This window comes from Mycteria americana, chromosome 3, assembly GCF_035582795.1.
Source record: "Mycteria americana isolate JAX WOST 10 ecotype Jacksonville Zoo and Gardens chromosome 3, USCA_MyAme_1.0, whole genome shotgun sequence".
Classification (NCBI taxonomy): Eukaryota; Metazoa; Chordata; class Aves; order Ciconiiformes; family Ciconiidae; genus Mycteria; species Mycteria americana.
Genome location: NC_134367.1, coordinates 45,581,365 through 45,593,626, shown reverse-complemented (window position 1 = coordinate 45,593,626; position 12,262 = coordinate 45,581,365). Strand labels below are relative to the sequence as shown.

At 37.4% G+C, this 12,262-nt stretch overlaps 1 protein-coding gene across 1 annotated transcript in view; it reads left to right on the top strand.

Moving 5' to 3' along the window:
* Positions 1-12,262, top strand: part of MMS22L (MMS22 like, DNA repair protein) — a 103,001-nt gene that overhangs the window by 60,932 nt on the left and 29,807 nt on the right. Inside the window, exon 15 of the mRNA XM_075498413.1 lies at positions 11,287-11,477. Coding sequence (XP_075354528.1) covers positions 11,287-11,477 — 191 coding nt within the window. The remainder of the gene's footprint in view (positions 1-11,286; positions 11,478-12,262) is intronic.

The following is a 12,262-nucleotide window of genomic DNA, read 5'->3' as shown; positions in this document are numbered from 1 at the left end:
TTGTCTTTGCTGCTCTTGAAACCTTATCTTAGTTAACTGTGGTTAGGAAAAGACAACAGCTCTCTGGCACAAATTTGCTAGGGTGGCTGAAGTGGATGTAATATTCCCTCCCAGCAGACCTAGCCAAAGCAGGCTAGAGCTTTGTTGCTTGCATTTAAATTATGGTCATAACAACTTGTCTTTTCGTTGATGTATTTAAACCCTTTGAGAAGGGTTAAGGAGAAAGTGCTAACTAATATTCTGCAGCTCTGAATGGTTGGCTTTTCTGTACCTTTGTGTTTTAGGGTTGTGTGTCTGTTCTTGTTAATATCTTTATTTTGTCTTTGAGTATAGTAAAGATGTTGGGGATTTCCTGTTCTCTCTGTATATTTTAAAAGTATTACTGAGCACACACAACATGCTGTCACAGTGAACACAGGTTTCTCTATTACTGCGCTTAGCTATAGAGAGGATTATATTAAACTCTGTAACCTTGCTGAAGCCCCTTTGTACATTGCTGCTATATTGATAATCTTCACATGATTCAGCTGCAGTTGAAAACCTTTTATTCACAGCATTAACGCTTTCCATCCCAGTGAAGATGAGAACCTTGATACCAGGAGATGAGCTCTTTGATGTGCAGATAATTTTTTTTATTATTATTTTTTATTAGTGTGGTCCTGCAGATGTTGCCTTGGACATTTCCTCACCTGGGCATATACAGGGAATACTCATCAAGCCTAACCATTAAAAAATGGGTAAAACACTTTACTGATGAATGAATTAGTGGTTAACTAAGGGACTGTTATGCTCTTTGATTGCTTACAAAATAGTGAATGCTTTAGGAAAATATTAGTGTTCTAGAAGAGATCCACAATAACATTTCAGGGTAATTAAGAAAAACGTTTCCTAGTGCTCCGCATCTAAAAATAAACAGTATTACCTACCTACCAGTAGATCGAAGGAGCAATATAAGATGTGTTGACATTTTGTATCTGTGATGAATGCATATTAATGAACAGCTTTCCTCTCAAATGTAAAGTTAAGTGCATAGAAAATCATTGGAACTTATTGCCCCATCTTCAATATTGCACATTGTAGAATCACAATTTTGGTGACGCTTGCTTTGCCTCTCTTTAAAGTAAAGGGAATCCAGCCAGTAAAGAAGAATTTCAAGCTTTATTTGCTTTTCCTTTGTCCATTATTTTATTTTATGCTAGTTCTTTTCCAAATACTTGCTGTTTCTTGTAATTGAATAAGAAGTGTTTCAGGTAGACTGCTGGCCCATTTTCCCATATATTTAAGACCTTCATCAAGCAACCAGTGGAAAATTCTTCCAAGTGTTTATATGACAGCTTTCACTTGCATCTCACGATTATGGCATCTCTTTGGCCTGGATCATTGCAAGTCTCACTGCATCCACAGTCGTCTGGGAGAGTCAGAAGGACAGGACAGGCTGATCATAACATGTTCCAGGTCTCTCTTCTGCCATATAGTGCATGGGGGAAAGGTCGCTGCAGGAAGAATGTGATGAAAGGAGTGGTATAATAGAGGAGGGAGAACTGATTGTGCTTGGAGGTCACTTCATTTCTGGTTTGGGGTTGTTTTTTTTCTTTCTGAGTTAAACTTTTCAGCAGTTGCTGTCTGTCCACTTTCCTATTTGAAGGATTTCCACATTTCTTCCTGCAACTCCATGAGTTTTAAAATAGACTTTTTTTATCCTCTTGTCTCTGCCAAGTCTGTTGGTGGTATCCTGGGAACTTTTACTGCTCTCCAGTAAAGGGTGGGAATGCTCAGGCTAGTACTACTTTGGCCTTTGTGCAACTTTTGCCTTCCAGTAGAAAAAAGTAAAGGAGTATATGTGAATTAAACCTAGATACTGAGTCTTCTTTGTCACTCCTATGTGCTACTTCCTTCTGAAAGTCCAGAAGATGAGGTCCTAAAGAGTGAATATATTTAAAGTTTCAAGGGATGGCCGTGTTCAGAGATGCTGCAGCTTGACAAACTAACATCTCTTACTTTGAATGCTTGGTTTGAAAACTTTGAAGTGGATTAGGTCATGGTCACTTTTGACAATTGTAGTGATTCCTTGATTGGGAAAATGCATCAAGCAATGAGAGGTAACTGTGCTGATGATATATCCTAACATAACATATTATTGTTTCCATATTGCTGTGGAAAAGATGACTGTCTTAAAACTTGAGACTTTCAGTTCACTTTTTTCTGTGCTACATGCTGTTTGTACTGTTACATTTAAATCTAAAGAATTTAGTGAAGAACATAGATCTACCAAATTCCTCTGTATTAGTTTCAGACAGAGCGCCACATTTGTTGAAACATACTTCTCTAATGCAGTAGTTGCCAAGCTATGTATTACAGCATCTGTTGGTTTTTTAAAAAAAAAAAAAAGTTAGAAACATTGATGTAAAATTTGAATAGTGTATGTTTCCCATTTTTGCTTATTATGGGGTCAGTTGCAGTGGTTATGTTTTGGGGTTTTTTTGTTTGTTTTTTAATATAATCTTAAACTTGGAAAGCTTTATAAAGAGTGCAGGTTTTGATTTATTTTTTATTTTATGTCAAAATGTAATGTAATAAAATGCTTTTAATTGTGCAGTTGATAGACGTACTTGTAGAAGATACATAAAGCAAACAAACAAGAAAAACCCAAGCAGAAATAGCCAAAAAATATAATTGCTTGTGAGAATATTAAAAAATCATAAGAGCTAGATTCCCTAGCTATTGATAGTATACTTATTTAATTACTGACAACCTGCATCGTCTGTACTAATGCGCACTCCGGTAATGTGAGAAAATATTGCTGCTGCTGTACTTGCATTATAACCTTTAAAAGGATCTGTCACATTTCCCCCACTCTTTCCTATGTTTTAGTGAATATCCCAAGTAGTGTCTGAGAAATGAAACTTGGCTTTAGTCTTCAAATCACTAGAAGGAAAAAAGTAGTTGTTTAAAATGGTTAACTCTCCTTAAAATATTTGTATCTTCAAAGAGCTTTATGTAATTTCCTGAATAGGTTTAGTAATGAGTAAGGATCATTTAGTTTAAGGTATTTTCTGTTGATATTATTTAACTTGGGAAGGTGACCCTGAGCTAAACTGCAGTGTGTGATTTGAATGCCCATGGGCTGCCCTTCACTGGTTTGATTGGGGGAGATTATCTGGATTTCTAATATACTTTAATTACTCTGGTTATATAAATTGTCACATTAGAAGCTTCTTAACTGTCTGTTCTGTCAATGATCCACTAACAATAGGAATATACTAGGCTCTTCCACTGAGATTTGAAGATTTATACCATCAATGAAAGAATTGGAATGACTCCCTTTAAACCTACTGTATCTTCAATAGGAAAAAGTATGTGATCTGCTTCTACTCAGGCAGCGATTGATGTGTGGTAAAAAAAAAAAGGCTACACATCCTTTCAAATGTTGTTAATAGGCATTTTTTCAATTAAGGAAACATAATGCAAAATATATTTTAGGATGTTTAGGGTCAATGTTTTCCTGATGTGTGTGTGGGGAAAAAAGAAAATAGTACGGTTAGGATTTTAGGGTGGAGGCAGGTGGAGTATCTTTTAGCTATGATTAGCTAAGGTTTTACAAAGAAGCTGTCCTAATTGAAATGCTGCCCTAATGTCTGTGTGTGTCTCTTACAGCGTAAGCTACATGCCTTGATATTTTTTTATTTATCTCTCTCTATATATGTATATCTGCACACACACATATATAAACAAGTCCTTTAAATTATGGTCTGAAGCACCTCAGTCCTAGAGTGTTATGGTGATTTAGGCCTTGCTTGACCTTTTACTCCTGAGCCCTAGGGCCATCTGCCTGCCTGCCAGCTCCGTTCAGATGAGCTAGGAGGATACCAGAACTTGGAAGACTCCTGCTCTCAAATGGTGTCAGGGTCTTCCAAGGTACAATGGTCTGATGGCATACAGTAACAGGTCCAGCTGAGCAGCAACTTGTTTGGCACGTACAGCATGTGTGTCTTATAAAACAAACCACTCTTGCCTCCTGTGTGGGACTTTGCTGCTAGCCTACAGAAAATATGAAGTGAAGGATTGAATCCAGTGTGTATCTGGTGGGTCCAGAGACATCTGATTTAATGTCACGAAGACTGACAAACCATTGTAGAGTCACGCTACTGAAGATGCATACTTAAACATGTTTGGGTGTGTTTTGGTTTGGTTTTTTTTGTTTTTAATAACAAACAACAGATAGTCTGAACAATTAAATATCTGTTATCTAGTGGTTAGGACGTAATACAGGGAGGGAAGAATGCCATGGGCTCCAGTCCTTGTTCTGGGATTTCTCATTTTTATCCGGTGACTGACTTAATGTAAAACTCAAAATCCAAGAGCAGAGCCTGATCCCAAAACCAGTCTATCAAAACTGGACCTAGGTGCCCTCCACCCTGAAGCTGCGACTCATTGGTTGTTATATAAAAAAAAAAAAAGTGTCTTCCAGGTTTTAAAATGAAGGTAGCTACTGCTGCACTTTGTGCAGCCTGCTTTTCTTGGTATGAGTTAGTCATGATCAGCTTTCTGGGCCCAAGTAGACTGAGACTGTGGGTTAGATGCTTAGCTGAAGGCATTTGCGTAGCTGAATTGCAGGCACCTAGGGGACTTCCCAGTCAAAAGAGGGTGATCTGACTAAGTGAGCAGTTCAGGAATTATGATTCAGGAGTCCGAGATCTGTGCCCTGCTTTTTAACCATTGCATCCTTTTATCCCTTTGGATCTCATCCAACATCTAAGTTGTCACTTTGTGTATGCTTCACATCGTTGTGCCTGGTGAAGGCATGTTGTAACACTGACATGTATGATGTTGTGCAAGTCTGCGCTATAAAAAACTTAAGCACTAATGGATGAATTAAAGCATTTGATAAGAATCCTGGATGTTAGAGTTCTGAAAAGCATCCCTCTTCCCTTGTTACCCTTCCCTACCTCATCATACCAATCAGTGATCATCATACACATACATAACCAGGCATATTATTCAGAGATCGTTTTTGCAGTAAACATTTAAACATGCAGTTTATTATGGATTATTGAAGCAAATTAAACTGAAGGAAGAACACAAACATGATTTAATAAATACTGATCCGATGGGGGTATGTTAATGTTTGATAATATTGTATCATGATTTTTCGAGTTCTGTTTGTACATTCAGCAGTACAGCTCTGTGGTGGTGGTGATGCTATAATTGTAGCTTACACAGTGCTGACACTTTCATTATAAACTGGGATTTTTTTCAAATGTTTCTTTTTGGATGGGAAAAATTATTTTTGGCCTCAAGTTTCTCATGTTGCTTATCTTTCTGAAATCTGTGTTTTAATTCATAAAGGTGGGTTAAAATTCTGTGCTCTTTTGGGGGTTTTTTTGAGTTATCAAAGAGTGGAAAGGCTGTTGCTCAAATATGAAGAAACTTTATAGGTACTTTGTACGTATATTGCAGTTATGGAAACAACTTAAATTGAGAGATTCTGATTTGAGGTGGGATTATTTCTTCTGTCCGGTTGCTACTGCAGTCATACCAGTCTCAATATACTGGGTGCTATATAAAGGGATATAAAAAGAAATTGTGTCCCAAAGAGCTTAGAAACAGATTTAAGAGAGGACTTTGTTGTTTGAATCAGACTTGGATAGAATTTAGTCACCTTCCTTCATGCATGTTTCACAGAAACAGCCTGAAGGTGGAAGTGTCTGAAAGTCTGTAGGTGACTCAGTTTTAACCACTGAAGTTCCCCAAGTACCTAAACTTGTGTGCCCAGAGACACTAAGGCTGTTTTCACAGGCCTTAGCTGTTAGCATCCAGCTGAGGCACTTTGAGGCCATAAACCAGGTGTTATAGCACTTAAAATTCTTGCAAGCATGCTGTCAGTGCACCTACTAAACACGCTGATAACCAAGAGTTCAGTGCAGAGCTCTGCAACCCGGCCTACTTGCATTCAAAACTATGGCCAAAAGAAAGAACGTTCCCTTTTTTACACGTCAGGTCAAGTGGTCGCATCATTCACTAGTGACGAGGAGGCCAAAAGCCTTTACCGTGAGATGCCTGAAACCCGCATCTATGACTTTCCACCAGTCTCTAAGCATGATTAGTTTGGGCAGTTTCTTCTTGGAGCAGCTGGAGCATTGTAGAACCACTGTGTAGCTAGTGTGCCACTTCTGTGGATGCAGATCCATTTCATTTTCATGAATCTGCATGTGTAAGAGAGGTAGGATCATACAGTTTGTTACTTGTACCTTGGCACAGCTCCATGATACTGCGTGAAAGCAGACTTGAACCCAGATGCAACTGTTTTGTCCTTGCCTTTGTGAATGCCAGTATTATAGTCCATACTTAAACTAGCTTTTCTTTTTTGAATGTTTTGAAAAATTCTATATAAAAGTAATTAACTCACTCTAAAATGTGTTCTCCTTCACACTTTGTATTATATTTTATGGTGGTATAACAGGTTATAACTTCAGAAATGTACATGTATTTAGTGTAAACTGCATGTTTGAAGCACAGACATAAAAATAAGTAAATGCTTATGAACAAATTATGAAGTAGAAGTTGAACAGTGAGTTTGTCAACATGGGAGTTGATATCCGTATGGATCAATGAAATAAGTGCTATATTTGCAATTTTCTATAACTGTCATGTAACTAAATGGTATAATAGTCAACTGGTTGAATACCCATACTGGATTATTTTCAAAGGCATATGGAGGGCACACAAGGATCCTTTTCAGCTTAATCTTGGATAGTTACTGGAAATGTGCGTGGCTTCTGCCAAAACCTCGCTTCCAGTTCTGGTCACTGTAAGAAGCAACAATTCTGGTGGAATGAAAGGAAGAAATGAGTAGAGGTATTAAAAAAGTATTGATGTTTTATGGCATTTGAAGCAAGTGAAATTCGATGAGTAATTTTGAACTAAATTGTGAAATGCTGCTTGGTAAATATTGTTTGGTCACAGAAGCTGAGTGGACTGCTGTCTAGCAGAGATCTCGGAGTTTTTCAGCTGTAACAGTAGCACAAATTTTGAGTGTATCACTGCAGTGAGATTTATACAACCACAGAAAATATGACTGGATAGATTTCTACAGGAAAGCCCAATGTTTTTCCATACGATAGTGCTATATAATTTCTTTGTATTGGCAAGTAAGAGGGGAAGGAAAGCCGAAACACCTTTCCGTATAAAATGGATTAGTGTCAACATTGGCACTTTTATTTTGGATTTTATTTTAGTGCCATCTTTATTGTGTAACTTGTTGCTAATCTTTTCAGCAGAAACAAATATGGTTTTCATTGTATTAATGTAGCTTTTGATTTTTGGGAGACCCTAAGATGATAGTTTTATTGTTGTGCATGTTTCCGAGTAGCTGACATCACCTGTGTGTCTGGGGTTTGTTGAGAGAACATAAGTTCATCTGTCTTCTTCACTGAAATCAAAACTCTCACTTTGTTGTTCCCTGCATCAGCTAATCTCTGTATCTCTTCAGTTCTTTATCCTGAAATCTTCATAGCTACCCTATAGCTGAAGAAACCTCAGCTTCCCCCAACCACTTCTGTTGCTGTTACCACCTCTATGGCAACATTAAAATAGGACCAAGGCACGGTGCATTTGCTGCCAAAATATCAAAATGAGAAACTGTGTTGATGATCTTACAGTGATGCAAAAAGAGGGAGAATGTTTGGAAGGGGAATCTCCAAGTTCAAGTATTATTCAAGTTTGTTGGTCTGCAGAGAGCACAAAGCCCCTATTACCTGTCTTTGAATCCGAGTGTGGTGATGCTTTATTTCATTTTACTTGGCCTGACTTTTCCTTGAAAGACCTGATGTTAGGAGTTGAAATTCTAAGCATCAAAGCCATTTATCATTTTAGAAATACTCATATATCTCTAGCCAGTCTCCCTGGATTTATCCAAGGGTGTTGGTTCTGCAGGTGTTTTTGTTTTGTTTTTTTTTTTTAATTATTCGTTTCAACATCAAAAGGTCATTCAGGTCCTTTAAAAAGACTTTCCTGAGCTTAATATTGGCTGTACTGGGCAGCTGAATTCTTGGGTACTATGGCTGGCCTGGCATGGTCTGGGAGCAGCGGAACTGGAAGTACTGTCTGTGAAGAAACCAGTGCCTTTATTTATAATCTGGGGGCCCCGAGAGTGGTAGTGTGTGTCCCTGGCAATGCTGATAGGAGGAGAGAGGTCTTCTCTCATGTTGGGGAGTTCTGAACCCTTGTAGATCAAATTAAATGACATGGTATTGAGTGCGGATGCCAATATGCAGCCAGACCAGACTATGGACTAGTAGTGACTTGAGTTTCCATTATATAGGCAGGCTTCTGCATTTTATGTGTTTTACTTTTCCAGCTTGACCTAGAGTTTCACTCTGTTTTAGTAATCCAGGCTTGCAAAGGCATGGTTTATGTTTGCAAAAGCATGGTTCATGATTACAATATCTGCATCCAGATAAATGGCAGCAATTCCTTACCCAGGTGTAGGATGTAGAAAATAATCCCGCATACTACTGCTGTACCTATGCATCCAGCACAATCTGTGTTGAGGTAGCACAAACTTTCCCTTCTTTTATAAACCCAGGGTTTATTTGATCTGATGGCAAAATGAAAAAACACACCTCTCTTTACAGAAATGGGAAATCCACGATTTAAAACAAGTAAAAACTACCCCAAGTTATTACCATTGTAATGAGGCAACCAGTGGTTCCAGAGCTCTTAACACGATGGAAAACTACATGGATATAGTTTCAGAATGGAGTGATGTTTGATGGTATGCTTGTCTAGTGTTAGAAAAATGTAGAAGCCTGAAAAAAAGCGAAATAGTATTTATCCATATTTTATGCAATTAAAAAAAATTCCTTGTTGGTAGAAGTAGCTGGCTACATCAGCTGCAGCACACATTGATGCCCTATCGATTCTAAGCATTTACCTTATTGCAAGCATTTGTGTAGGTTACTATGAATAAACATAAATACTGATTTGTATGTGTTGCCCTTCCACTGACACAGAGATATATTACCTTACTTTGGAAGTCTGTACACCCTTCTACTTTGCATAGATGGCTAAAGGAGATGCAAGGCACCCTTCTTCAGAGAGGCAATTTAGAGGAGAGAAAAAGGTCTTTGTGCAGTTTTACAGTGTAGTCTGGATGTAAGTAGGGCAGAATTTGGTCCCGTAAGTTTTATTCTCTGCACTGTGAGGTATCGTGCTTTCCTTTCTTAACAACATAAACCAAAAAAGCCCTTTATGTTTTTACTGTTAAACTTTTTTTTTCTTGTAATGGGCAAAAATATATTTTTAATTTGCTTCTTTAGCCCTGCTTTTACTTTTTCATTGTTTGTCCTCTAGACCTCACTATTTCTGCACCCTTTTCTTTGTCCTTTTTTTAGTAAGGGATACTCCCAAAGAAGTATTGCTTGACTTTTTATTCTCATTTCTCTTCTATTTCAATTCATGTTGACTTGGAGAATATGCCTTGTAAATAGGAATACCAACTGACATACTGAATATAATCCTCAGTTTCTAAGCATTGATTGTTTTCACAGCATCCTTAAAGGGTAAGCTGTCTTACTATCCAAATATCATGGCTGGGAAACTGAGGCTAACAAAGGCTGTATAATTTATGTGAAGCCACAAAGGGAATAAGTGTTGGGTTTAGAATTCCTGGCTTCTGTTCCTGTGTTTGGACTCGCACCATCTCTGAAAGAAATATTTGATTCCTCCTGATACTACGTACTCTTCCATGTCTGTTAAATGTAGCTATTCAAAAAGTAGCTGGTACTCAATTCTCTCTCTGTCTGTCCTATTGAAACTAATGGATGCCTGCAGGCAGGCATAAGGTATCGTTACCTTTGACAGCCAGTATGTTTTATGTTTTAAATTATGTGGTAGGCAGAATTTTTGGATACTAATTTGATATAATGAGATGCGCTTCTAATATCAGCCCTAGTACGGGAAGGCCTTGCAGCCAGCCTACTCTTTATTTAAAATTATTCCATTTCAGATGTCCTAATGAGTGCTGTGAGTTGTGTAATTCTTTCATAATTTTCCCACATTCCCAGAAGGGAACTAGGGGCTGGAGTTTTTTCTATTTTTGTTTTGGTTTATTTCAAATTAGAGTGAGCACAGAATAAAGATCTAGGGGAAGAGTTTTGTGAAACACTTGCTATTGTGAGAATGGCAATTAAGAAAAAAAAAATTACAGTCTACAAATGTTAGTGTTAAGGCAAGTCTCGATGCCTCTGCTGTTTGCCATTATCTTATAAATATCTTGACTCTGACTTTACAGTGCTGTTTATAGAATTTAATAAAGCAAATGTAATAATGCTGCCTGTGCTTTAATGCACAATCTCAATTGAGTTGACCAGAAGATAAATAGGAACAGGAATGATAGTGCATTCCTACCGATTGTTTTTAATAAGCATGTTATTTAGTTGATCAGCCCGGTGCAGTAATGCCTCCTATCCTGCTCTACCAGACAAATTTATTAATGCTTCTTCCCCCCCGCGCCTCCCCCCCCCCCCCCCCCCCATTTCTCTGAGAACATTGATTCCCTGCAGACATATCTCTATTAAACCTCTAGAAAGTCACAACTTCCAAATTAGATTAAGTAGCAGGAATGGTACTAGAAGAATCAAAGAAAATTGAGTGCGTTATTGAATTCATGCCACATTGTCTCAGGAAGAGATGGGAGTTATGTGTAGTGGTAACTTTTGTCCTTACTGTACTAACAAAGCTGTGGGCATTGCTGTCAAACCTAATTGTCTACAGCGCATCAGGATAAAATGAATCTTTTCTCTTATCAAAACTTGTACCTAGTGAGCTTTTACAAATGAGAAATAGGTTTCAGAAGGAAGCTTTACAATTGATCAAAATCATTTGCCATTATTTGCTGTACACAACCCTATCCTAAAAACCCTACTGACAAAAATTTTGAAAAAGCGTCTGGCTTTGGATTGTAAGCAGACTTGCTTGTCATGCTAGCAGTTGCAAAATGCAGATATTAATTTTAAAGCTGCCTATTTCTCATTTTGATCTGACATATTAAAAAGCATATAATTAATGGTTGACATTAGTAATTAACATTAACTTTATGGTGCTTAATATGCCATCAATCATCCATCAAATAACTGGTATGCATAATGTCTTTGCATAAAGATTTTAATTGCATAAAATGATCCTCCAGTTCTCAGGCTCTACGGTTTAAAGTAGGTGTAAATGCGTTTTTAAAAGATGTGAATTTTTCATTTATTGAACGTAAACATTGTTTTTGTTTCTCCTTAGGAGTGTGCACAAACGTGTAAGCCAGGGACTTCACCTAGGGAACACGGCCCCAGACGCACAGCTTCCATTAGTGGCTAAAGAGCACCACCTTGCTGTCGCCAGTGCTCTCTGGAGAAATTTCTTCCCCTATTTGAAGAGCCAGAGAATGTCACAGATGCCACCTTCCCCACAGCTTGCTGATACAGCTGCAGGTTAGCATTGACCCTCCCTGCGACTACCGGATTTGGTGCTATTGTCTGGATCGCAAACTTTCAAGGATTTTGTACTTTGGGATATTTCTGCTTCCATGTAGTAACTTCAGTATGAATAAATGCAAAAAGTAGATTCTATGCTAAATATTTTGACAAGAAGAAACACTGTAGTGTTGAATTACTTGATAGAATACAAACAGATTGAGAACTCCAAAGGGGTTTGAAGTTATACAAGCCTGACTTCTTTTTCCCTACTAGTCACAGATTATAATCAACACTGCAAATGTTATACAATATAAATGAGACTAACTTCTTTCACTATACCTAAAATTTACATCTTTTTGTAGAAGTTTATTATAATTTTGTGTTGAACTATTCTTTTCATTATGGTTGCGATTCAAACTAAATTGTTTTAAATAAGATTTTACATGTGAACACAATTCTAAAGGTTGATTACATGACTTGTTTTTTGCTGAACATTTATGGTCATGGTCATAAAACTATTTCATAATTCGTTTTAATTATTTATCTTTACACTGAAGGGTTTTAATCTCGAAGTACAACATTCCATATGTATGTGAACTCCACTTGCAATGAGTCAGCATGGCAGCGTATAGAAAGAAATCCCAGTTTGATCTTTAACGTCAGTAGCTAGCATTCTATTCTGTAATTACAATGAAATCTTGTATCCATTTAACTAAAATTTAGAGAAGTGAAATATAAAATATTTTTTTTTCCCATCACAATGTGAATTAGATAAAGTTACAAGCTCAGAAGTACTGAGT